This window comes from Electrophorus electricus, chromosome 9, assembly GCF_013358815.1.
Source record: "Electrophorus electricus isolate fEleEle1 chromosome 9, fEleEle1.pri, whole genome shotgun sequence".
Classification (NCBI taxonomy): domain Eukaryota; kingdom Metazoa; phylum Chordata; class Actinopteri; order Gymnotiformes; family Gymnotidae; genus Electrophorus; species Electrophorus electricus.
The window spans coordinates 6072426-6100000 of NC_049543.1; the positions used below are offsets into that span (position 1 = coordinate 6072426).

Consider the following 27575-nt stretch of genomic DNA (forward strand, 5'->3'; position numbering starts at 1 on the left):
GAGAATTTAAAACCGAATGCATTCAGGGAATACACACAGGGATTAGTGTAGCTGATGTAGATTAGGGGTGATGTGGGCTGATTTCCTTATAGGAAGGAGGATTCTCACGGCTGAGTTTTGGACATATTGAAGTGAGCGGATGGTTTTGTTTGGGATGCCAGTGAAGAGAAAGTTACAGTAGTCAAGACGGGAGGTGACGAAGGTGTGAACCAGGGTCTCAACGTCGTGTTTGGAGAGCATGGGATATTGAGATATTAGGTGAAAAAAAGGCATTTTTGACCAGTGACTGGACGTGGGGTTCAAAAGAAAGTGAGGAGTCAAAAACTACTCCAAGGTTCCTAACCGTGGATGAGGAACTGATCAAGACACCGTCCAGATTTAATTTAAAATTGGAGAATTTGAGATTTTGGACTTCGGGCCAATAAGTAGAAATTCTGTTTTATCAGAGTTTAGTTTTAAGAAGTTATGCTCATGCATTGCTAGAGATCTTGCATACAGGAGAGTAAAACAGGAGGTGGTAGGGTGGTGTTAGCGTTGGTGTTAATATAGATCTGAGTGTCATCAGCATAACAATGGAAATGAAGCCCATGCTTGTGGATAATCTCCCCAAGGGCCAGCATATAGATAATGAACAGCAGGTTAGTTTTAAATTGTCGATACAATGTTTACGGTTTGGGCACATAAATCTGATCTTGGGTCAGTACAGGACCACCACAGAATAACATAAGCCTGTGGTCTAGGGACAGTTGTAGGGACTCTGTACAGTGTAAACATCTGTTTCTATCACTGAATGAAAGCATGAGTGACAGCAGTGATGGACAGTGTCTTATCCTCATCTAAGCAGGAGGCCATAGAATGTGAAATAATCTGCCCCTATTGGCACCGTGCCTGGCTCGGTGTCTGTCCTCTCCCCTATAGCCTCTACGGCAGAGGAGGTGGCGTGCTTTGTGTGGGTGTATGCACAACCTCCTCTGAGCACAAGAGCATATCAGAAGAGAGGATTACACAATATTTTTGTGTGTAGAATTCTGCCTTTTGAATGTTCCCGTTATTTGGTTAAATATCAGTTATCTATAAAACAGTCCCCTCCACAATGAGTAAAAGTAGTAACAGATGAGTAAAAAGGGTTATAAGAAATACACCTTTTGGTCAAGCTTAATTTTACACTGAATAAATGAGAAAGATCCAACTGAAGTAAATTTATTCGTTACAGTACGGCCCCCTCCTCCTAGACTTATCCCTGTGTGTGTGTGTGTGTGTGTTAATTTATATGGCCACTCCCTCCCTGTGTGTCACACCTGTTGCTCGTTTTATGTCATTACTGTGCGTGTATATAAGGTCTTATTTAGTTGTAGGTGTTTGACCGTATGTTAGCCTGTGTACTGTCTTTGTTGTGTTATGTGTGTAAATCAACGTGTCACTGTGTTCAAAAAAATCATGAAATAATTTCCCTCATCATGAAATAATTATTTTTAACATAAAAAGGAAAAAAAAAGCCTTTCCTGCCATCAATCCACAAAAATAATCACCTAGAGTTTGTTAAGCACTAATGGGACTTTCATCACGTTCTATAGTCAGATGAAATGAAAATTGAGCATCTTGGCAACAAACACTCAAGGTGAGTTTGGCATAAAAAGAAGGATGACTAAAGTCAATGCAAATTTATTTGTATAGTGTTTGGTTTTTTTACAAAAAATGTTGTCACAAAGCAGCTTTAGAGATGTCCAAGTCCAAGCCCCCAGTGGACAAGTCAAAGGCGACAGTGGCAAGGAAAAACTCCCTTAGAGCACAAGGAAGAAACCTTGAGAGGAACCAAGACTCAAAGTGAGGGACCATCCTCTTCTGGTCAACTCCAGAGCACAATAGCACCAAAATAAACAAAAGACAAAATAACTAATGAGAGCAAATAAACAATGGAAGTCTACTCCGGGTTTCTAGACGTCCTAGTCTGGATTGGATGATTGTATGTGTGTCTGAAATCCATCTGGCACAAGTGGTTCCTGGTGTTGGAAAAGTGGATGGCTGGGTAGGGGACCACAGCAGGGGGGCATTAGGGGGTGGTGGGAGGACACAGCACCTGAGACAGATGGATTGGGCTTTGACCATTGTCATCAGGTAGGGATCAGCTCATCAGCTTTTGGCTTTGTAGACAAGCATCAGGGTTTTAAATCTGATGACGGCAGCTACCGGAAGCCAGTAAAAAGAATTGAGTGACAGGTGACAGGTGGAGTGACAGGTGAACTTCTCAAGTCTACCTTTAAGAATGTTATGGACTACAATATCAAAGGCTGCACTAAGATCAAGCAGAAGTAGAGCTTCCCTGAATCTGTGTTTAAATGAATGCCATTTTTTTACCTTGATTAAAGCTGTTTCAGTACTGGGAGTAGGATGAAATCCCGACTGAAATTTGTCTTCAAGCTTCAGCACTGCAGTTTTTAGTGCATTAGGAAAAACACCCGATAACACTGAGGTGTTTTCTATCTGGCATGTTGTCGGCTTTTGAGTGAAACACATTCTTTAAAAAGCTGGTAGGTAAGGTGTCAAGACTGCATGTAGATGATTTAAAGTGCCTCACTGTGTTGAATAAATTGTAAATGTTTGTGTTGCTAAATTGGGACATTTTCATGGTAATTTTACATGATGGCCCAGTCACAGGCTTGCTGGTGACTAGAGATACACCAATATCTTGTTTTAGTATTAAAAAAGGATGCAAATTCATTACATAATTCTGTTGATATTAATTCAGGGGCCATTTTTGTTTGCAAATGTGTTAATTTGTTCACCATTGTGAAGAGTAATTTGTTATTGTTAATGTTCTTGTTGATAATGCTTGTAAAAATGGTTGGTCTTGTTTTGCATAAAATTTGTAGATCTCTTTGCAAACCTGAAGTATTGTTTTCCACCATTCTCTTCTGACTTAGAACTGCAGTAGCAGTAGTTAAAGCTAAAACTATTTCAGGTAAACTGTTTACCTGAAATAGTTTTAGCTTTAACTGGAGCAATTTCTTCCATAACACTAACAATTTTTCAGTTGAAGCTGGTAAACAAGGCATCAACAGACCTGAATGGTTTGTATGGCGCCATGCTCATTTTCCTAATAAAAAGTATAGCAGTGCTGGTCATTTATAAATCTTAAAACTGGCATGTTGGGTCTTGTGTTCTGGTGAAGCCCACATATCATGGAACACACAGTAATGATCTAATAAAGCTATATCCTTAACAGAGGCTGATATGCTGAGAGCTTCTGCAATAACCAAATCCAGAGTGTGACCATGACAATGTGTACTCCCAGTCACATGCTGAGAGACACAAAAAATAGTTCAGAGTTCCTTATCATAACTGTCCTTGGAATTGTCAGTGTGTATGTTAAAATCCCCAGCATATCTGTTAATTCTTCGGTAAAATCTGCATCGTACTTTGGAGGCCTATACAACATTACTAGTTATATTTTGCATCCCTGTCAGAACTGCACACAGATACTCAGGATGCAAAGTAACCAAATGATAACTGCTTGCAATAGAATGATCTATTAAATAGAGCAACTGAACCTTTCCCACTGGTTTGAGAGACATTTATAAAGTTTAGGTTTGGTGGTGCCGACTCAGTAATACAGTTGCTTCATTCTGGATCAGTTGTAGAGGTCTGATGGCCCATAGAGGAAGTCCAGCAGGTTGCATAGCGTTGCAGTAGTCTTAGAGATAAAAGTGACTGCACAAGCACCTGGGTAGCTTCCTGTAAGAGAAAGGGCCAAATCCTTTGTATGTTACAAAGGAGAAATCTGCAAGACTGGGTCAGGTTTGAACAAGAGTTGAGAACGACAACTGATTGCCCAAAGTTATGCCTAGGTAACAAGCAGGTTCAGATGGTGATACCAGAGAGTTCTTGAAATAAACTGGAAGACACCAGTGGAGACTCTACATGGATTGGATGTGTATCCTCTCCATGTTCCCTGATAGGACCAGCTTTCCAGGTAGGACTGTAACCATTTCTATATGGTGCCAGTCACAATGAGGCTGGAGAAAACAGAGAGGAGGAGGTTGCTTACTATGATTTACTAGGCTGCAGAAAGGTCCAGAAGAATCAAGACAGCTCTTTTGGCAGCTTTTGCAGCAGGAAGTTTCTCTGACACCACTTCGAGGGTTGTTTCTGTCTGGTTTGTGACCAGACTGATTGGGATTGTGGAACTCGTTCTGGGTAAGGAAAAGAATTATTTGATTGTAAACTGCTCTTTCACCAACTTTTGAGAGGAATAAGGAAGTGAATCTGATCTGTAATCGATTATGTTGGAGCTGTTGAGTGTGGCCTTCTTTATGATTGGCAGTCTCGACTGCAGTAGGTACATCTCCAGAGGATAATGAGTTGATGATGGCAGAGATGACTAGAAGCAAATCTCTCGAAATGATCTGGGACAGAGTGGAAGGAATGGAACCCAGTGGCATGTAGTTGGATTGCAGGAAGTCAGGAGTTGAAGATTGCTGGAACTTTCTCCTCAAAGAAGGTAAAAAAGAAAGTATTAGTAACTGTATCAAGGAAGACAGAAGAAGGAGAGTCAGAGTGAGGAATAATATAATATAATAGGAGCAAGGGAGTGATGAAGGACATTGTGACATAAGAAGGAGAAAGAGTAGGAAGGAAGAGAGAGAAGGTTAGAATTTTATGGTCTGAGATATGGAGAGGGGTGAGTATAATGGGTGGTGCGGTAGTGGTGAAAATCAGGTTCAGAAGATTGCTTGTTCTGTGAGTCAGAGGAAACTGGTTGAGGGTGAGGTGAAATGCCAAAAGTGATAAGATGTAGGAATAATGCATTTTATCTGATGGAAGGTTGAAGTCTTTCTTTTGATGGGGAATTGACTCAAGAGGGTGTCAAGATCATCGATGAAGTTATCAATGGAACTTGGAGGGCAGTAGATGACAATGATGTGATGTTTAGTGGGGAAAGACAATGCAATAGCATAAAATTTGAAAGAACAGATTGAAACAGCAGAGTAGAAAAGTGGAGTGAAACGCCACTTTTAAGACAGTAAACTTGTTCCACCACCCCTGCTAAGACACCACAGAGAATGTAGCAATTTAAAGGCAGAGGACAGGTCATCTGGAGTTGCTGACTCAAGGGTGATCCAAGCCTCTGTCAGAGCCAGGAAGTGAGTGGGGTGGGTGAGATGAGATTAAATCAGCCTTCTGAACAGCAGACTGGCAATTCCAGAACTAAGTAAGATTTAAACCAGGAAATGGTTCTCCTAATACCAACAACATTTTCCAGTCTATCTAGGAAGATGTTGTGATTTATGGAGTCAAATGCTGCACTAAGCAATATAAACAGAGAGACATAACCCTGGTAGGAAGACATTAACTACTTTAATCAGTGCTGTATCTGTATTAGGATGAGGCATAAACCCTGACCCAAGATTTCATGTATCTGGTTTTGATGCAGGATGATTATACTGAAAAGAACCTGAGGCTCGGAGGTTCTGTGAAAATGCTGTTTTAATAATAGGTTGTCACTGGATCTTCCAGAAGATCAATGTGGTTCAATCTTCCAGAAAAAAAACAAAAAACAAACAAAACAAATATTTCACATTGGGTGCGAGACACTCTGGCTTGTAGGCCTCTCCAGGTCTCCATTTAACCATTACATGACCAGGTGTTGGACAAAGCTGAAAATTACACTCATCAGAGAAGATGACCTTAATCCAGTCCTCTATAGTCCAAACCTTATGGTCTTTCGCAAACTTTTGACATTCGAATGAGATGGCGAACATCACGGTCAGTAGAGAGTCGTTTTCGACCTCGGCCAGTCTGTAGCTGTTGTCCCATGTGTTTGCTGCTTGACCTTGTTCTTAAGAACCGCAGTTTTTGAAATTTTCAAGATGGAAGCAACCTGATGCTCACTGTATCCCTCTGCCAGTAAAGCTACAATTGAACCTTTATTTTCAACTCTTTTGGCAGGGTCTGTAGATGTATTTTGACTACACTTACTTTTTGGGTAGTCCTAGCACTGTTTTTTTCCATCCAACTGGTTCTATAACAAGAGAATAGTGATGACAGCAGCAGTGGTATTTATACTGTTGCTTGTTAGAATAGGATTTTGTTAAGGTGATCACCTATTCAGCATCTCATTAAGAAGAATGAGGTGTGTCTGTAAAGGAATTCAACACTTGAATGGAATGGCTGCTGTACATGTGGAGATGCTGATTTAAGAAAAAATTGGAGTGGTCTCTTATATATATATAGTACAGCACAAGAATGATTTACTGAACACAATCAGCCATGGCCATCTCAGTCCTTTGATCTAAACCCCATAGAATATCTGTGGGGTGAGTTGAAGATGAAAGTGCACAAGAGAGGACCGAGGACCCTGGACAATGTGGAGAGATTCTGTATAGAGGAACGGTCTACAATTCCCTGCTCTGTGTTTTTATAGGATACTATAGGAGAAGACTAAGTGCTGTTTTATTGGCAAAGGGAGGTTGTGTAAAGTATTAAATGCAAGAGTACCGATAATCCTGTGGTTTTGTAAAAATTATTTCCTGATGAGGAATTTCTTCTAAGAATAACTTACCTTCAGTTAAAGTGAGATTAAGATACTTCACTGTAAGGTAAATTTCTTATAACCCCTTTTACTAATTTTTACCAACAATTGTGGAGGAGACTGTATATTCACTTCACATTATAGGTCAATGTGATGGAGACCATCACCCTGAAAGAGAAGGTAATGTGATGTAGACCTTCCCCTCAGGAAGGTAAAACATGTTTTTGCTGCTGTGCCAGAGAGATGCTCTTTGGTATGGTAGTCAGAGCACATGTTCGAGACTGGGTGTGGTTGGTGCCCTGAGCCTTTGCTCCAATTACATTTTTCATTGTCATTCTGAGACCATGTGCACGGTGAAGTCAAATTCTTAAATGCCCTTATATTAGCAAGTAGTGATTTACAAGGTTAAGCAGGCACAGAAGTGAAGTAAAATCAAAGTGCATGATCCCTTGACAATCACAATAACCAAAGAACAAGACACTAGTGTGGCTTCTGAATTAACTGGATTATTTGTTGTGTCCTTTAACCTATTTCCAGAACCAGTAGTAGACTTTTTTTTTCTCAAGCCACAACCTAATTAAAATGTTCCTGAGACTGATATAGATTAGATATTTAATGTTAGATTAGATTTGTATAGTAGATTAGATATTATCTATATGCAAAATGTCAATATTCCAGAAAACTGCTAGTCTGAGATGATCTTGTCCATTTCTGTTAACTCAAAGGAAGAGTTCAAAAAATGGTGGCTTCCTTATTAGAAACGGTACTAATAGGTTAAATTCAGTATGTATTTTTTAACTGGAAAAACAAATGTACTACAGATTAATTAGCTCTTAATGGACAAACAAAAGGGTCATAGGTGAGAAATTGTATCACTTGCAACTCCTGTGCCAGTGGTGCTGCTCAGACATATTGACCACAAACTGTTTTATTCATTTTTTGCTTGTTTTTTCCCACTTTTTTATGGATGTTATTACAAATGTTATTACAGATTTTGTTCCAAGAATATTCCCATATCAGATCCTAATGATCTGAAAGTTCTGAAATAGATATGCTATTCTCAGATCATTAGGAACAACTCAGTTAGTCCTATCTAAGGTGAACACTAAGTATAGAGAGGCAGAATTTAGGCATTGAGAGCCATTATGCTGCTTTTAAATGGAAGCAACTGTCAGACAATATTAGAAGAGTACTGACACTAGATGTTTTTAAATCCAAATTAAAAATGTTCTTATTTGGCCAGGTTTTCAGCTCAGATTAAATACTGTTTCCTTCTATTTAACAGTACATTTGCTTTATACTTGTTTAGTGTGTAAAACAGCATAGAGATTAATTACTCCCAGCTAACAGTGAGTGTCATTACAGGTAATATTCCAGGCTTTGTGTCATCTCCACAGGGATGGGTGCACTAATGCTATGACAACTGATACCATTTGGGTATTCAGTAGCATGGCAACCTAAATGCTGTCCATCTAAAGCTGTTTTACATTATGTTGATCCAAATTACTGAGTTTAACTATATACTTTGTCACATTATTGTACTAATAATAATCACGGAGATGATTGTGTCACATTTGTTAATTAGGGATTCAGTTGACCTTCATTTAAAAAGAAATAAAATGCTGCTATAAAATATAGTGCAGATCTATGCACAGAACAAAACTGACAGAGCTACTGTTCTTCCAATGTTACTTGAAAATGTATTTAGCCCCCACTCCCTTCCAAATGAAAGCCATTTCCTCAGCAAAGAATTTTTTATTGTTGAAAGGAAGTCTGTGGAGAATTACAGCAGAACAATCTCGACTGAACAGCTGCCTTTGTCACAGGACACAGTACAGAAAAGTCATAAGTCAAAACTCAAACAGATTTTAAATGTAGAAAATTACTATTGCTCCCAGGTGGTGTGTAGTATGACAAACTCTTTGCTGTTTCAAGGGCTTAAAACCAAAAACCAAAAGAAATAGGAAGGGTTCACACATCAAGTCTGACAAGTGCAACAAATGTCACAATTTGAAAATCAGGTAACACTTCGTTCCTTTTTCTCTTGAGAACGTAAAACATTTGATAACACATTGTACATTAATCAGGTATAAAAGGAAAAGAGGGGGTTATAAACTGTAACAGGCATGCACTTTAAAATATCATGGAAAAGAGCAGTGGTTTGATGATAAAGGGCTGTTCTGGGAGGTCAGAAGCATCTTCTGGCTGTTTGTGAAACAAGAAAAGAAATATGGAGGGAATTTTTTTTAAAAAAGTATGTTTGTGTGAAGTTAATCTGACTGCAAGATACTAGAAACAAAATAAAATGAAAGCATATTAAATTAGGTTTCTATAATTTGCTGTTTATCTTATGGTCTTCCATCCTTAAGGAACATAGTAAAAGTTAAGGAAAGACAGGGAAAAAGATAGCAAGAAACATCCTACCATAGAATTGCATCCGAGATTTGTTTAAATAAGCCTGTTCAGGAAGCATTTATAATTGGTTCTATAATTCCTATATATAAATATATTTAGATATAGATATATATTTTTATATATATATATATATATATATATATATATATATATATATATATATATATATATATATATATTTGTAATTTCTGTATATCATTTTTTAAAAATAAGTCTTTACTTCTGCTGGGTGGTTTTACGTTTAATCTCATCACTTTTCCAGTTAATGCAAGAAAGCCCTCAGTATATTCAATTCATAAATGTCTGATTTGACAAGTACTCAGACTGATATTGAACGATCAGTGTTTTGTGTGTAAATACCCAAAGCACTGATCCAAATCAGGCTGATGTCTTTGTCTTTTAACACAATGACACCTAATATCCATACTAAACCTTGCCGTTTAGGAGCAAAGTGGTATCAGTGTCTTTCAAATCAGCATAGGCTGTAGCCCACCTGCAGGTTGTGTGCTTTGTCAACCCCCCTCCATTTTCATAAGCACATTCTGGAATAATTTAGTATGTACAGTCATCCTATTAACGAGTTTTATATTTTACTTGTTCTTTCCTGACAAGAAAATAAAATGAAATAAAATAACATAAAACTGCTGATGCTTAAGAGAAGTGATGTTTCATAGCACCTTCATGTTTGTTGTATGAATGCTGTTTGAACTGCGCCCAGGAGTTGAATTTACAACTTCGAATTCAGTAATTTGATCCAGAGGTGACAAATAGAATAGCAGAACAAACTTCCCGAATAAGCCTGCTATGGAATTCACATGTCATTAAATCGATGCTGGTTTTCTGTCCATTATGGTAATGCACCACAAGCACAAATAGGCTACAGTGAATAATCGCTCATCCTTTTAAACGTAATACTGCGCGCACATGTGAGCTCTTAAGCACACCAAGAACAGTTTTTAGGCTTAATGGGAAAGGGAGTTTCTTTTTTCCATGACATTTAAAACCGGGTTGCACCAAAAGGAACTTCCAGATAACTAGGCCTACTGCAGCTAGCTAGAAGTTATTTAGCTAGCTATATCATCTATACTGCTTTAAACAATATTCTTTTATTTACGACAGTGTTTCTCAGTCATACAACTTTATTCACCATAGTTTTAGCATTAAAGTTCGATTCGTCATGCACATTTTAATCTTTCTATCTTGCCTCGCGAAGCTGTCAAACAGACCACCTGACTGGGTCAGTCATCGTCAACGTCGTCCCCCTCCGACTCTTCCCCTCTCCTTTCAAACATTTTATCTCTTTGCTTTTCTTGTATCTCTTTCATCTCTTCGGCATAGCGGCAGAAAGCGCCGCCAAACTTGCTCCAGGCCTTAAACGGTATAGTAATCGAGTTTCTGTAGCTGGGTTTCACCTCGCTCACTCTCAGAAACACTCCGTACTTGTTAGATCCGACGTCGAAGAAGAAGCGTTTGGAGTCCACCGTAATCGACGTGCCCTCTGGAAGTTCCCCATAGCCCCCGGCGCAACCACCCCCGACCAACTCTTCATCATCACCGCCATAATCATCTATCAACTTGGCCAATGCATCGCGGAACTCTATTAGTCCCTGAGCAGGAAGGGCAATTGTTTGTCCAGACTGCATACCTCCGCCGGGAACACCTCCTCCTCCAACCCCGAACCCGGGCCCACGGTTGACGGTCTGACGAATCCGGAGGAACCTCCCCCGCTGATTCTCCTTCAGATCGAGGTAGTATTTTCTATTTTCCCTCACCAGGAACTCGCTCTTCAAGGCCCGTCTAGGCCCACCGTCATCACCGCCCGAGGACTGGGCGATTTGCTCCGGGGTACTGGGCCCGAGTTGGGCATAGTGCTCTATGAAATCTCCCAGGTAGTCACGAAACTCCGCGGCGACTGACATAGAAAGTGTAAGCCGACTTTTGGAGCCACCAGCCCCGACCTCGGCGATCTTGATGAACCTGCCCTTCGAGTTCTGCTTTACATCCAAATAGAATCGCTTGTTTTGTATGTCGAGGCGTTTGGAAGCCAGCTCCTGGGTCTCTTGATCTCTCTGGAAATGCTGGAATCCACTGCCTCCACCCCCTCCACCACCGCTGCTTCCACCGCGCTCACTCCCACTGTCCCCATCCGCCATCTTCACCATCACCAGGAGCTGCTCTACGTCCTGCGTAGCTTTAGCGCTCTCCCCTTCGCGGACGCAAGTGAGAACAGATTCCCAATATTCCATTGGATCAGCAGCTGTCTGTTAAGAGAGTAAATAGAAAACTTACCCCTCATTGGTGTATTTGTAATGCCGATCAGCCTATTAGTCCCGCCTTACTGTAGTATCAAATTTGTTGACAAGGCGATTGGCTTGCCATTCTGTCGATACTGATGTAAAATGCTGTGACAACAAGTTTAAATGTAATTATAGTAAAGGGTGGGTTCTGGTAACGTAAAAGTCGTCATTGCAGAACACAGCTAGCTAGCTAACTGAACACTATAATGCGTTATAAATCCTGGAATTGAACATCGCGCTACTTGACCAAGCGTTGGTGCTTGTTTATGAATGCATTGAAACTTAGGAAATGCATTCATAGTTTTAGTGGTCCACGGTGGAAAAAGAACCTACACAGTTATAGCACAGATATTTGACTGCAGAACGAATATAGATTCCAGGTGTTATGGTAATGCACTGAATATAGATATGGTTATTGCACGCCCAAAATAAGTTTTTGTAGTTTTGAGTACATTTGGTAGTTGTACAATGACCCGCCTACGTGCTGTTTTTGTGCAGATGCCATTCAACGGTGGGGGATGGTAACGAGCGTTTCCAATGTGTAATTTAATTGGTCCCCAGAAAATTCGAACTAATAACATCAATTGTGATTGGTTAATGCCCTTGCTCGAACCAACAACATCAGTTGTCGTTGGTTAATACCCCTGCTCGGTATGCCTTGAGTGTTCTCTCCTAAAGAGGGTTTATTGTTCCTCTGTGTTTGAGGCGAAATTCATTTACCAAGACCGCTCGTTTTCACGTCTAAAACAAGCAACCGTTGAAATGGTGCGTTTTTTCCCCCCCAGTTTGTTTTTCGCATTTATCTACTTTTCTTGTAGTTCATCGAATGTTCTATTTCTTTGTGGATATTTTCTGTGTTATTAGATGTTTGAATGAGTCGGTTAGCTAGCTTGCTAGTCCTATCACTGCTAAATTCATCGCTGTCTACCCGCGCGCTAACAGCTACGGAAAACACAGTTTGGTTATTTGAGTAGTTTTTAGGTGGCTTGCAACTTTTTGCAAAACCTATTCATTGTCGATCGTCCTTATGTAGTAATGAATGAGCCAAACAACCAGGTTGAATTAATCTGTTGTGGTTAGTTAGCTAGGTTAGTTCGCTAAAGTAGCGAAACTGATTGCCACTGCGTAAGATTAGCTTGTCTTGTTAGCTGGCTAGCTAACGCTAGCTTCCTTGGCCGCTGTAGCGTTACAGCTAGCGAGCTCTAGATGTCATTTTTGTAACGAGCTACACATGCATAAATCTTGCTTTGTGGTTCACCAGGTTATCGTGATGGTTGCTATTGGAGTTTTTTTTAAGCATAACATCGGTTTGCTAAGACTTGTTAGCGAATAATACAAACCATTTAAACTTTCCTTTCGTTTAGGGTGTTTGAAATACTAGTTAGTTAGCTTTATGAGCGGGAGTTGGACGTTTTGCTAGCGAGCAAGATAACCTAGCTAGCTAGTCATTTCATTCCTTAGGATCTGGGAGGCTAGTTATCTGATTGGATTTTAATCTAGTTTTGTATACATGTTAAACTGTATGCATGCAGTGTACCTGATATAAAGGAAACAAATTTGTAGCTGGCGGTTCAAACATGTAAACTGCTATAGCTAGCCATATAGTTAACGTTAGCTAGATGGCTAACTAGCTAGCTAGTTATAAGATGCGGTTGTCCAGGTAGCTAGCTAACGTTAGCTAGCTGGTCGAAATTCGCTCGGCGGGAAACGGTGATCCCTGAGAAACCTGGGGGGAAATGTTATGAGTAAGCTGAAGCTGTCTGAACTTTGCTTACGATAATAGTAATAATAAGGCGTTTATTTAAACATAACATGAGATGCAGTTGGATTGTCTTACTGGCGCGTTGGGACTTTTATGATAACTAGCTAGCTGGTAAAGAAGATATGACATGCTGTTGCTGCCAACTTTTCGCTGCAGGCGGCATTTGATTTAGCTAGCTGGCTCTTAACTTGCCTGACTGACAGGAGCGTAGATGGGGGTGATCTATCTTTGTCCAAATCAGCTATCCAAGTTATCCTTTATCTGACCCAGTGGTGTCAGTTTATACTAATTAGGCGCATTTGTGAGTAGTGCAAGTACATTTTTAAAATTGCTTATTGATCTCTCTGGTGTTAAAATTGTGTGGTTTTGACTTGAGAATATTCAATCTGTATACCAGGCCGGTGGAAAGGCTGGAAAAGATAGTGGAAAAGCCAAGGCGAAAGCAGTGTCTCGCTCACAAAGGGCTGGGCTTCAGGTAAGATTTAATATTCATTTAAAAGTACCAGGGAAAAATAACATTGTTCTCCTTTACAACAATTGTGTATTCACCATATCCATTTCCAGCAGTGTAGTTTTGAACTTGAAATTGTCATTAGTTAGATTCAGTAGCTCTGGATTTTGCACAGCAGTAGCTAATTCATTTGTCTCTTTTCAATCGTTTGTAGTTCCCTGTGGGTCGTATCCACAGGCACTTGAAGACCCGCACCACTAGCCATGGCCGCGTGGGAGCTACAGCGGCTGTGTACAGCGCTGCCATTCTCGAATATCTCACAGCTGAGGTAAACACTTACTCAATCCACAAAGAACATTATATTGCGATGTCCTTTTGCCTCTCAATAGACATAAAGCAGTAGAATTGTTAATGATGAGGCCCAAATTGCTGTGCTGCACGTTTTTCCAAATGAATCAGTGGCTGGCTCATTTTAGGTGCTGGAGTTAGCAGGAAATGCCTCCAAAGACCTGAAGGTGAAGCGTATCACCCCCCGCCATCTACAGCTGGCCATCCGTGGAGATGAGGAGTTGGACTCTCTCATCAAGGCCACCATTGCTGGTGGAGGTGAGTTGACACCTTTTAACTGCTTGTTTCTGACATTATGCTGAACATGTTTGGTTTGGACTGAAAAAATCGTACTTTTTATGATTTTAGAACTGGTGGTGTCTTGATTGATGTGTAAGAGAGTGGCTAGTTTTCGCATGGGCCAAATATGACTGTGGACATATGTTCTTTTTTGCAGGTGTTATCCCCCATATCCACAAGTCCCTGATTGGAAAGAAGGGCCAACAGAAGACTGCGTAATCATTGTTGCTGTGGTAACCTGGACTCACTCACGCTTGGACTGTGACCACCAGATTGCTTGCGTTCATTTGTTTATCCGTTTTATTTTTATTTTTCCTTTTATTTTAAATTAATGTTAATGTTGTATTAGCTAACACAAGTGATTTGTTAGGTTGTGGTGTTATCTACCAAAATTAGTTTAAAAAGAGCCCCACCCCCACCCCCCCAAAAAAGCTATTTTAGAGAGACGTGCAGGATTTGTGATTTTTGTCCTGTTGTGAAAGTGAATTTGTTTGCTTGATTGGCCAGAGTTATGGAAGTGTTTTATACTGAAAAATGGAATCGATTAAAAAAACAAACATTTTTTTAAAAAAATTTCTCCACACTTGATTTCTCTGTGCAATGAAAGTCTCACTTATCAGTATGGCAGCAGTATTGATGGGCTCAATTCAGTAGTGTGTTTACTGATTGCAATGACCTCATCCATGATTGGCAGCATAATGTATTTGGCACAATACATTCTAAGGTGCTGCCTGAAGAAGGGCAACCTACAGTCAGTAGCCATTAAGATGTGAATATTTAGGTCTGAAAGTAAAAGTTACAATTTTTAAGTTTCTGTACTTTGTAGCAGCATATAGAGACGAAATCTCTTATACTACTACAATTCTGAATTTCTTTTGCCCCATATAAATCATACTTCTAAGACAAAATATTAACCAGATAATCTAGTCTAACTTATATGCAGAAAAGGTCTTATCAGCTAAATGTTCTAGTACACATCATAAACTACTATACTGTCTTTTTTAAATTAGTTTGCAAAATGATATTAATTCAGTAAAGCTGCAGACTCTCAAAGGATATTAGAAGAAAATACACTAAACAACAGATCGTTTGTATGATGCAATTACTGCATAGGATGAGTTGCTAGTTTATCATGGGTCAGCAGTATCTGCACAAATGAACCTTCTAAGGGGGTTGATAAAACAGATCCAGCTGAGAATCACTAAAATTTGCAGGCCACTAGATGACGGTGTAATGACTGTTTCATAATATGAAGAATCACTGGAAAATTATTGCTACTTTAAAACTATTTCAACCCTTAAAGAATTAGTCCATTTTAAGGAAGGTTCCAAACCACAGTGAATGGACATGTTCAGAAAGAAGGTTTCTTGTGGAAAAATGCACCACATGACTACCACCACCATATCACTGCTGGAGGAGCTAAACACCTTTTCCACATGTATTGGGGTTGATTATGCTGAAGGCTGATGTGCACAGCTCCTTTAAGCACATGCAAAGCCACCATATGGCGTTCGCAGATGTGTGCTTAAAGAGTGCACAGATCAGTTAAGAGTATTTACTGACATTTTCAATCTTTCCTCCGTCTGTGGTTCCAAAGTGTTGCAAGATAAACGCTATAGACACCATTTTTTCTGAGTGACTTACACCCTCAAAGCAAGTGCTTTAAAAGGCTTGTTAGAGAACCTCACTTGCTGCAACCGTGGATCCATTACAGTTTACCTTCAGGCAGAACTGATCCTCTGACAAGGCTTAACGCTTTAGCACTTTTTGTTACTTTTAACCAGATAGCTAACGTTAACTATCCTGGTACATTACAACTTTAGCACGCTGCTCAGTCAACATCAGACATTAATTTTAGGAGGACAGCCCTACATCGGGGTTGAACTCACATCACTCCTGGAGCTGTACACCAAATGCTGTCTGAGGATCATAATCGACCCCAAACCTTGAACCTGTGTGTATACGGTGTGACAACAAAACGTGATTTTATTTGATTTGAGCTTCAAACTGTGCTGGGAGTAGTGAATAACATTGTATCACTATGCAGGAAGCTGAAACGAAGGTTTACGCATCAACTGTTGCGTGCTGGCTGGCTGATTGTCAGAGAGCAGCAGAGAAATGGAAACATGTTATAGGTCACTTATGTTTGTGAATGCTTTTAATAGCTCATAAATCTGTGCTGAAAACTATCAATGACGTGGAAGTAAACTGTTCAAAAAAAGTTAGCAAATCAGAAAAAAAACCAACACATTTTTAAAAAACTTGTTAACTTTTACTCAGTTAGCTCAGCGTTACAGATCAGTCTGACCATGTTAGCATACAAAAGAACTGTCCAATTGCCCAGCTGTCAAGAGAAACAAACAAACAAAAAACCCCACAAAATGTATATTTTCTGCATGATGATGTATAAAGGTAACTTTGTGCCAAAATGTCTGAGAGAGGATAATCTTTTTTTTTTTTTTTTTTTTTTTTTTTTTTTTTAAAGGAATGTTATACTTTAGAGGATAAAGGTGACTTAAGAGCACCGTTAACAAACTGGAATACGCACATCGACACTAAGGACGCAGGTAAAAATTTTGCGATTAACATTCGAACAGGTGTATTAAGGTGTCGATTTCGATGAAGCAGTTTTCATGACTTATGTAGAAATTGATGTAACCCCTGTAGTAATTTCGCCTGTACACGCAATGACGTCTGTATACGCGATATCGACTGTACACTGAATTACAGGGCTTTGAAGTGAATATGGAACGGTAAATGACCCAATGATTCAGTACAGGCGATACACCAAATTACGCAATACATTATTCAAACAAGCTATGCAGGACAATAAACATAAAGATGAAAGAACGCTGTTTTTAATATAAAGTTAGATGTTTCAAGGTGTCTTAAGCAGATTATAGTGTAAAGAGTACAGATAATGTGTCTTCTGCATAAGAACTAAAGTGAGTGGCGTGGGTAAGGATCAGGAGTAGTATTCCCTTCTGAAGTGGCTATTAGGTATATCTGACGACCTGTAACAAGTTACTGTTCGTTTGGTTATTTTTTCGAACTGCAGAACAGCCCACATCAGGTCCTATTGTAGTCCGCGTGGGACGTTCCAAAACACGCGCGCACTGGATGTTCGGCACTAAGATCGCCCAAAATAGCGTGGGGGTGTCGAATTCGGCACAGCACGGCTTTGGCCCCAGAGCGAACATCTATCTCATAGCATCCAAATGTACAATCTGCGGGTTACAGCCCCTCGTGCTTTCACCCTCCACATCTTTGCTAGTTCTTAGTCCTTTAGAATAAGAGGACTGTTGAACCGCTGAACGAAGACGATCCAAGGTGAGTAACTGCAGTGTGCTGAAGTAAGAGGTGTAAAGATACTTAAAATTGTAGTGAACTACACAAGGTTTCCAGAGTAACAGGACGTTTCGGACAGAGATCCGTCATCGGCTGTGCATAGCATATAAACGCTCCTTTTTCACGTTGCCAGGTCACCTAGATATCTGGGGGGGGGGGGGGGGGGGGGGGGTTGGGAAAGAGAGGTGACCTGACTGTTATGAGTCAGGAAGAGTTGCAGTTTAAAAAGTATCTGTATTGAAATGCAAAGCACATTGGTTCTTCCATTGTTTAAACGGTAGGCTGTTTGTTATAGTTTAAGCATGGTAAATTGCATTCTGATTTACACTTACATGTTTTGATGTAATATTCTCTCCACAGATTTATTGACCAATGTCACAGTGAGAATATTTGACGGCATTTGAAATTTTGCGTTTCTTAATATTTTGTTGGAGGTTTGTGTACATTCATTTATGGATAAAAAAAAAACTTCTATAGTGCATACAGTCATCATAAAATATCCTTTGTAGGAGACAATTAAGAAAAATATAGAAAATATAGAAAAGTTTCTATTAAAATGATTCAAAGAACTTTTCAAATTATTACACATTATTAGCGTTATGAATAGGAAAGATGAAAAACAATTGAACTTTAATGATCATGATTTACAGTCATACTTTTTACAACTTTTTTTTTACAAAGAGCAGCAGGAAGTACATTTGCATCCTGTGTTCTATAGCTACTTCTATTTACATTTCAAACTTGCAATCAACAGCATGTGCCCAGCACTGCATCTGAATCTACAAATCAGTCTTTTGCAGTTTCACACAACCAGCACCAGAGGGAGCCCTGGTCCAGAATGACATTCAGTTGCTCATATTAGCGCTCTTGCACTTTTTCAGTTCAGCTCACGATTTTTAAAAGATTTGAAAAGCATACCACCGTGTAGATGTTACTTCAGTCAAACGGCAAATAGTGTGCAGAATTTTGAACAGACAAGACCTTCCGCAGCAGATCACCTTTCATTAGCACCAATCAAAGGTCTGGCCAACCATGTTAAAGAAGATCTGATTGGGCTCCCTGAGGTATTTACAGAGCTTCTGGAATGCCTTGTTACTGAGGGGAGCATGGGGTCTCCCTTTTGAGTCATCCAAACACTTGTCATGCCCTGCTGTCAGCAAGCAGTAAAACCCTTTAGTTGTGTTGAAGTAGAAGTTTTCTGGTGTTATCCGTGGCGGAAGCTCCAGGAACCTCTCTGCTTTCTGGAGCTCGGGGAATGGATCCTGGATCAGTGCCTCTCCATCCACGATGTGGATTTGCTCCCTGGGGAAAAGTTCCAGCCACCTAGCCAGGTGGTGATGGTAGAGGCTCCTTTGGAGAGCCTTGTAGCTTGGGTTAATGCGGCCTCGATGCAAGAGCAGCTCCACCAGTGGCTGGTATGGCTTGTTCTGCTGCAGGCGGTTGTGCAGGACTTGTGTGTAGTCTGACACGAGTCTCTCGGCGGGGTCGCGGACAATCAGGAGGAGCTTCACTGCGGGATTTGCCGACCACATCCTGGTTGGAGCCAGTGGTGCCGTGAAGTAGCCAGGGGTCTTCTCGACGGTCACCTGCCCGGGGAGGGTGAGTGGCATCTGGGCGCGGTACCAGTCCAATCCCCTGCGGAAGTTTTCATCCAGGTTGAAGTAATGGATCTCAGCCTTGGCCACCTCCACTTCTGGGTGGAGATTGAGCATCTCCAGGAGGGCCCTGGTGCCACCCTTGCGTACCCCGATGATGATGGCCCCTGGCAGGCGTCGAGAGACGGCAGCGTCCGGGATCTGAGCAGGGGTCGCGGAGCTCCCGGAGCTCCCGGAGGTTGTGGAGGATCTGAGCTCTTGCAGGCAGACACATAACTGTGTCTGCAGTACCAGCAACAGGACAAGAGCCAACAGAAGAGTCCACAACATGGTGATACTTCAGTCAGTCAGGTCAAGGGTAGCAAAGACACGTAAACGCAAAAGCACACACAGCAGGGAAAGGACACGAACCCAGCTAGTGGGCAAGCACACGCTGAAAAACAACAGCTGTCGATCGTCCCTGCTTCAGGTCCTTCCTCCAAATATCTGTAGAGAAAAAATAACCAGGAAAAGGTTTTGAATAGGCAAATCTTTAAAATTAATTATATGCTTCTTATGTGATAAAATATATAGCATATTTCAGATCATTTTTTGAAGTGTTATTGAATCTGAGTGTCATAATAGATTAAAGATTTACGGTGGAATTTGTAAAGTTTGTTAAGAGAAGTACTGATAAACGCGCTGAGGACTAAGATATGTTCGCAGCAAATGACTCCCGTTTTGCTTTATAATTGATATTATGCTTTATTATATTATACGCCAAACATTATAATTGCTAAGAGAAATATGTCTGTGTGGTTCTCTTTGTGTGATTTAATTAATGCTTTTATTAAAACGCACGCCAATGGAAGCGCATTAAACATTCATGCTGAAGCGACAATTGCAAATGCAGAAATCCCAACGGCACGGGACCGGTCGCTCGAACCTTTGTCGCCCACTAGTGGTAAATAATAAAACTACCGTGGACGCCTTACCTGTGTTGACACATTGATCCAACACAGGCTTTACACATACATTGTCATACATGTTTTCACTGTCAGAGCGGTGTCCAGCATAAAAAGTAATATTTAAAAATCTTTTCATGCATGATAGTATACTTGCCTCCCTGTTGAGTCGGGGTTATTAATTTGCTCGTCTGCCGGTTTGGAGCTGAAGACCCATGTAAACAAGCGCTGCTGTTCCTACACGTGCTGTCTAATTGCACCTTTGGGAGTCAGTGTTAAGCCCCACAGCCTCACGACACCCACACGCTCAGTCCACTAATCCTATGGTGCCCGAAACTCATCATCATCATTACCAGTACAAGCATCATCAACTCCATTACCATCCAAGTGTCCACATAATGCCTCACTTTATTCCCCAGTCAGACAGCTGTTATCACACGACATTACAGGCCATGAGCCTGGCCTCTGTGTACGTCGCGCAGTGACTGGAGACGTCGGGAGCATCGTTTCGCACTCTTGATCGGCGGTTAAAGCCGTTTGTGACGCACGGTGGATTTCGGTCTATGTGACACGTAGCGACAGAATATTTCTGCTGTAATGGGTGAGAACTGGGTGGAGAGAACTGGAGGGGGAGATGTTAAGGATGTGTGAAGGTTGCGGTGTGCTCTTAAATCACCATGTCCCTCTCACGGTCCTTAAGAAGGATAAAGGATTAAACAACCAAAAAGATGAAAATAGACTACCACTATGTGTGATGTTCCTCAGCCTTGACAGCAGAAAACTAGGCTGTGCATAAGGCATAAGCCTGCTGTTGTTTGCGTGTGTGTGTGTGCGTGTGTTAAGTGTGGTGCAGGTGATTCCCATGCGGCTTTTGCTATGACAGCATATTTCCTCATCCTTACCCTTTTCCCTCATTAACATGTACAGTAACTCCCCTTACTTGACTCCCACTGACACATGACACCAGTCAATTTGCATCATCTTCTAAAAGCCTAAGGGTCCTTCAGGCTACGCAGCTGGATTACGCTGTCTGTCTAAACAAGTAAACAGAAAAGGCCCTCGCCTTCATCCTCCGGCGTGAAACAAAAAGCCGATTGCCTCTATAATTGTATTAAAGTCGTAAACGTTCTGAATGGGTTTAATGGTTTGCAGATGGAAGAAAGCTCAGCTCCTCTGGTAAATGAACCTTGAAAGGAATGTGGCAGACTTTTTCCCCTTTTCCTGCCAGAGCATCTCTGAGGGCTTCGGTCTGCCAGGGAGCTTAATAAGCTTGAAAAAAATCAACAGTGAATCATACAAAACCAGAGGCCGTCAGTGACGCATGCACTTGCCATATTGGCCCTTATGCTGCACAGAAGGTGGAACTCGTCAGAGGCACCGCTGCGTTGCGTTAGAGTTGTTACAAAATGAAAGAGTCGATTTGTGCTTTGTCTCTGTTTGTAAATCCTCTAGTTTCTTTCATTCTGTGTTGGTTGCTCCCTGTGTATCATGGGGGGTGGGTTTATATATGGTGGGTGTGTGTGTGTCTTTGGCTTTATCAGATACCCACAATCCTAGTGTTAGTGAATTCCAAACACACACACACACACATACACACACACACACACACACACACATACACAGGTACTCCGCCAACCACACTTATATTACTTATATTATCTTTATTGCATATATTCACTAACACGTATAGAAGTGTTATAGAATAATACTATACATACACCTAAACTGTAACATCAGAAATCCTTTGACTTTTGTCTTTTTTAAAGTAAAAGTTGCATTTTTTTGACTAGAAGAAAGACACAAAGATTCCAGACAGATGTCCCCACAATGTCAGATTTTTATGTTTTACACACACACACACACACACACACACACACACACACACACACACACACACACACACACACTTCCCTGCCAAGGACACAAAGTGTATTCTGATATACTACCATCTCACACTGTGTAGCTTAATCCTCTTCAATGAATACCACTGCTTACTGAAAGAACTGTGATCACACACTCACACATGCACACATAAACATAGTCAACACTCCAGCCGCTCTGCTGTGGACTATGCATCTCCTCTGTCCAGTAACTATAGAGAGAGCGTGTGTGTGTACAAATATATAATATATAATATTTAGTATTTTTTCCTTTCTTGTTGCAAAATTGGGCACAAGAGAAGAAATCCAGAAAACCTAAAGTGGTTTTGATTTGTTAGACTCTTATTCCAAAAAATCCTCTTGTATTTATGCCATTGAGACTAGGCAACTAGTCTCAGCATATCCAGAGAAGTACAGCAGAATTACTTGAGAGCAGTTGGTTCTGTACATTTCAGATTTGAATAATGGCATTATGCGCTGGCCTCAGATCAACACTTGGGGGAACATAATTGTGGATGCATGTGTTTATTAATGCTGGAGCTCGTAAGATGATAAGCCTCCTCCATCTCCCTAGAGAGCTGAACTAAAACCCACACACCTGCACACACACACACACACACACACACACACACACACACACACACAGAAACACTGACACACATCCAAGACTCTATCACCAAGCCTAACGCCTTCTCCTGTCCTGGAGAGCTAGCGCCGAATGAATGGATCGTGGCGGATGTGCGAGGATCTGATTCCTTGTTCTTAAAGTTGGTGTTCCCATATCACTGTTTTATGACTGAAACAGCGAGGGGTAGATGCAGAGAGAAGCGAAGAGAAGAGAAAGGGAGAAGGAGGCTAGGGAGGTGGCGATGTCTCCTCTCTTACGGCCTCTGAAAGGTCTCCTTCAGTCGCAGATGCTGACCGGGGCCGGATCTGTGTGGCCTTTTACACAAGGACATCCAGCTGGGTTTCAAATTGGTCTCTGTATGAAGTGCCACTCACTTCTCCCTCTCTTTCTCTTACTCTTCCTCTCTCTCCCTTTATCATGTCGCCCCTCCCACACCTCTCTACCCATCTCTCTTTATTTACTCTATCTCTCTCTCTGCCTGTCTCCCTCATTCTCTTGTTCACTCACTCTTAAAGATCTGGGTCAATTGTATCAAGTGCTCAGAAATCCCCTTTGGATGTTCCTTGCACTGGTAATGAGAAATGTATGTATGCATGCGTGTATTTATGGGGTGGGTTGTCTGAGCGTCTGGAGTACATTAGGCTTGGGGGAGGAGTATCTGGTGGCAGGGGATTGTGTGTGTGTATGTGTGTGTGTGTGTGCATGGGTGGGTGTATGTGTGTGTGTGAGAGTGAATGTGTGTTGGGGGTATGCTCTAATTAATGTGGTTGTTGGCATGAAGAGCATGGTGGTACTGTTGGCAAAAGCTTCCTGCATCTTGTGAACATGCCTGTCTGTCTGGTGCGTGTTATCAGCCACTCAGTGTCCACTTAATGAGCTGATTTAGGAGGAGACAAATAGAGAGACAGAGAGAGAGAGAGAGAGAGAGAGAGAGAGAAGAAGGACAAATAGTGTAAAGTGTGGGAGCGATGAGTGTGAGAATGAGTGAGTGAGTGTGAGAATGAGTGAGTGAGTGTGACAGAGATGGTCATTTTATTCATCCTAGCCCCCCTCCACCTAATCTTTCTCTTTCTTGGCTCCTGTGGACTGAGCTTGGATTTGTCTGTCGTGCGTTTTGGGCCAATTGCATTATTCGTTCTATCTGGCATGAAGGAGTTTAGTCCATGACCAAAAGGATGTGCGTGTGTGCATGTGTTTTACAGTCTCTTCGACCAAGGCTGAACTCAGAAAGCCGACGTCACCATCCGTCACACTGCTGCATACTTTCACCCCACTCCAGGATCACCGCAGACAGCCAAAGAGCCTGCGGCTATCAAACTGTCTTTTTCACACCTGGAAACACACCAGTCATTGCAATTTGGTAGCAAGTACAGGGAGCACTTTTGGTTCCAAGTACTTTGTCTGTGGTTTTTCCTTTTGCTTACTTGTGTGTGTTTTTGTGTGTGTGTGTGTGTGTGTGAGAGAGAGAGAGAGAGAGCGAGAGAGAGAGAGAGAGAGAGAGAGAGAGAGAGAGAGAGAGAGAGAGAGAGAGAGACAAAGAATATTAGAGTGATGGAGTGTGCAAGAGTATATTTAGCCCTGTGTTTGTGTGCATGAACTCGAGTCTTTTTTTTTTTTTTTTTAATTCCAGAATGGGTAGTGTGAGTGGGTCTATGGAACTGTGCCAGGAGGGCAGTTTCAACACTGTGTAGATGAGAGTAGACATCTACAGAGTAGATATTCTGTTGTAATCTGCCTCGTGGTAGAGGTCCCAGATCACGTAGGTTAGGCTGATCTAGTTGGTATGACCAGGCAATACTGAGTCCCTCTGACTCACTGCTGTAAGCTCAAGAGAGGTGAATGGTGACCTGATATACAGTGTGCTGTAAGGTGTCAATACTCAACCCCGTCCCTTAAATCCAAATCCCATACAGGATTCTGCAAGCACCGAGCAGTAAATTCAGACAGTAGTCATTTGCCGCAGTGCCACTTCTCTATTTTGACTCCTGGGTAAAGAGAAGGTGGAAAATGTACAGGAACCAAACAAGGAACAAGATCTGAGTTTCTGGTCTTTAGGGAATAGCTGCTTGCTGCTTGGAGAAGGAAATACAAGGGTGGCAACATTAGGACTTGTTGATACAGTGCCTGGATTCTAGAGAGAATTCTGGCCATTGCCAAGGTGTTGGATTGTGAGGAACTTGGAATATGTAAAGCTAGCTTTTTGTTTTGGACAGATATGGCTCTTTCACAGTTCTCTGAAGTTTCACAGAACACTGAAGTGAAAAGAACCCAAATGGAATGTTGTTTGGCTTGGAATTATTATCAAGAATTGATTTGTTGTTTCGTAAGATGTGGAACTGGAATACAGAATCTACGTGTTCCCTATAATTCAGTATCGCTATAGAATGTTAATTAACCCTTGAGAATATACCGCTCACTCTAACTGTTCTGTTTAAGTTAATCAGTTAGCCGTTGCCATTCTAGAACATGTTTTGTGACCATTCATTAAAAGAATGCAGAGTTCAGGCTGTTTCCACAGAGATGATGTAAATCTTCTCGGAACAACGTATCTGCAGACGATGTCACAATTTGTGCTGCATTACAACCAAGGAAAGCTGGGGTGAGGGTGATTGCAGAGTCTGTCAGTATCAGCCATGCCAGCACACATGGAAGTGAAACACTTTGCAATGTGTGGAAAATACTCCAGGTAGTATGTGTTATGCCTGTATGCATTTCTGGCGTGCGTTTCCAGCATGTGATGACGTGCTGGACAGCAAGACTGATAACTGTGCAGAGTTTGGCAGAGAAAGCAGACAACCACTAAAGCTGGTTCTTGGCTGGTTTGCTTTCTTGTTGTTGTGTTTTTTTTTTAAAGAAATATGTAGAACCAGGGTGGAAATGTAAAATGTAGGATGCTTCAGACAGAGGTCCTTATTCAGCTGTGGAACTAAAATGTTCACTAAACTACAGAACAGTGTGTGTGTGTGTGTGTGTGTGTGTGTGTGCCTGTGTGTATACAGTATCAGTCAAATGTTTTGATACACCTGACTGAATGAATATTTTTTTTTAATAGTAATAAAGGTATTTTAATAGAATGAATTATGCTTAATTAATTTGGTTCTTTGTTTGTTCTTTGTTAGGCACACGTGTTATTTCTTTGTTTTAATGCCTTCCCTATTTTTTAAAATGTAGAAAATAGTAAAAAAATAATAATAATAAAAAAAAATCTATCTTTGTAATCTTTTACAAAAACAAATGAGTAAGGTTTTCTTCTGCTCCTCTTCCCTGCTGAAGATCTTAGACACAAAATAAACAGACAGGAGTAAAACTGATCTGATGAAGACAACAGTTGGCTGGGGAGAGAAGCCGGACAGCAAGCGGGCACATCACAGCCTCCTCCTGCCAATTAGTGGTGAGGAGAGAAAGAGTTGTCTACAAGAGAAATGAATACTGCTGTCAGTCTGGGAGCAGGTGCCATGCATTGTGTGTGTGTGTGTGTGAGGGGGAGGGGGTGTGGGTGTGTGTTTGCCCACCCACGTCTGTCTGTGTGAGTGTCTCTCAGTAGCTTTGTAATCTTTGAGGTACCGTCTTTGGTTACACTTTCTGGCTCCGTGTTTTCCTTGCTTGGTGTCTGCCTTTGATATTTGTCATTGTTTGACAATAGGAAAAAAAATGACTTACTGGCTTCTTAGCCTTTAAAAAAGCACTAGCTGAGGTTGTCATTCATGTCTGTTTGCTTTCTTCAGTCTGAAATGAAGATGATGCAGTGCTAAATTCCTCAGCCATTCAGGAACATGTACGTTTAGCATTTACAGCATCTAGCATCTAGGTGCCTTTGTCCAAAATGACATACAGAAGTGCTTTGTTATCTCACCAGCAAACCACTGTCTGACTCAGTCAATGCTGTATGTCTTGTTGAGTGGGGCTTTGTGAGTTAAAGTGTGTGCTGTTGCAGTGTAATGCTGTTTTGTTTCACGGCAGCTAGATGTGAGAGTTGGTAGTTGTGTTATGTTGTCTGTGCAGTGTGGTCTGCTCTGCGGGTTGTGTGGTCAGTGTTATGGTGTGCTTTTATGATTTTGTGTTGTAATATGTGTTAGTGTGTATCACTTTGTACTGTATTCTACTTTGACTTTTGTTTTGTACTACTGTATGCTATAGGGGCTTTTGCATTAGATTGTATTATTCTGAGAGAGAATCTGCTCTGTAATTTGATGTATTGTGTCTGATTAGTCTGATTTTGTATTTTTCTGTACTGTGTCTGATTAGTCTGATTTATATTGTTCTGTACTCTGTCTGATTAGACTGATTTTGTATTGTGTGGTGCTGCACTGCTTTTGTGTTATGTTAGGCATATGTTGTACTATGATGTGTCATGCTTTGTTGTGTTGTTCTGCTGTGCCGTGCTGTGTAGTCATGTTATGTTATGCTCTGTTGTGTAAATGTGTGACATGCTGTGCTGTGCCTGGATACATGTCTATAGGAGACCAGAGCCACAGACTGAGACTTTCAACACTAATGACCCCAAAGATGAGCCTGTTACACACACACACACGCACACGCACACACACACACAGCCAGGCTGAAACATACATTTGCATGTTTATTGTACTGAATAATGCAAAAGCACCTCCCAACAAACTACCACACACATGCAAACATGCACACACACACACACGTACTGGACCCACAGGTCCAGTTTTGGTCCTTGGGAGTTTCTGTTTTTGTTCAGGTTTTTTTTTCAGAAGCTGTCATTTGTCATAAATACTCCTGTGACGAGTATAATGACCACAGTGCCCTGGCGTGCCTCCTCTGTCCCGCCCCAAAGCCACTACCCTCATCATCAATAGAGCTGTATTGGGACATTAAGTTCGTAGCAGGGGTCATGATTGTGACAGAGCGCTTATGACTCTAAAATGGCTTCACATTGTGCTCCTCCTACCGTCCTCTGGCTCGCTATTGTACACCTAATGAAGGAATTAACTTAAGCCGCAACAACCGGGAGGACATTTCGACGAAGATGCCTTTCTGTTCCCCAGCAAGATCAGACAGAAAGTTCTGGATCACCCGGTGCATACTGTCTTAGCGTGACTCCAGCTGCTGACATGATCCTGTAAAAATAA

General features: G+C 41.2%; 3 protein-coding genes across 3 annotated transcripts in view; 1 reads left to right on the top strand and 2 right to left on the bottom strand.

Moving 5' to 3' along the window:
• Positions 1–9377: 9377 nt before the first annotated feature.
• On the bottom strand, positions 9378–11136 carry purba (purine-rich element binding protein Ba). The gene has a single exon (XM_027023160.2). It carries the CDS (start codon positions 11104–11106, stop codon positions 10183–10185), a length of 924 nt encoding a protein of 307 aa, XP_026878961.1. The 5' UTR covers positions 11107–11136; the 3' UTR covers positions 9378–10182.
• A 751-nt stretch (positions 11137–11887) lies between these two features.
• LOC113585605 (histone H2A.V) lies at positions 11888–14505 on the top strand. Its single transcript, XM_027023188.2, has 5 exons — positions 11888–12006; positions 13401–13478; positions 13669–13782; positions 13931–14060; positions 14239–14505. The coding sequence occupies exons 1-5, from the start codon at positions 12004–12006 to the stop codon at positions 14298–14300; spliced, it is 387 nt and encodes a 128-aa protein (XP_026878989.1). The 5' UTR covers positions 11888–12003; the 3' UTR covers positions 14301–14505.
• Positions 14506–17638: 3133 nt separating this feature from the next.
• The window catches only part of hs3st1l2 (heparan sulfate (glucosamine) 3-O-sulfotransferase 1-like 2), a 12715-nt gene continuing 2778 nt past the window's right edge, over positions 17639–27575 (bottom strand). The window contains exon 2 of the mRNA XM_027023150.2: positions 17639–19510. Within this exon, the coding sequence (XP_026878951.2) occupies positions 18434–19354 (921 nt within the window). The 5' untranslated portion in view covers positions 19355–19510 and the 3' untranslated portion in view covers positions 17639–18433. The remainder of the gene's footprint in view (positions 19511–27575) is intronic.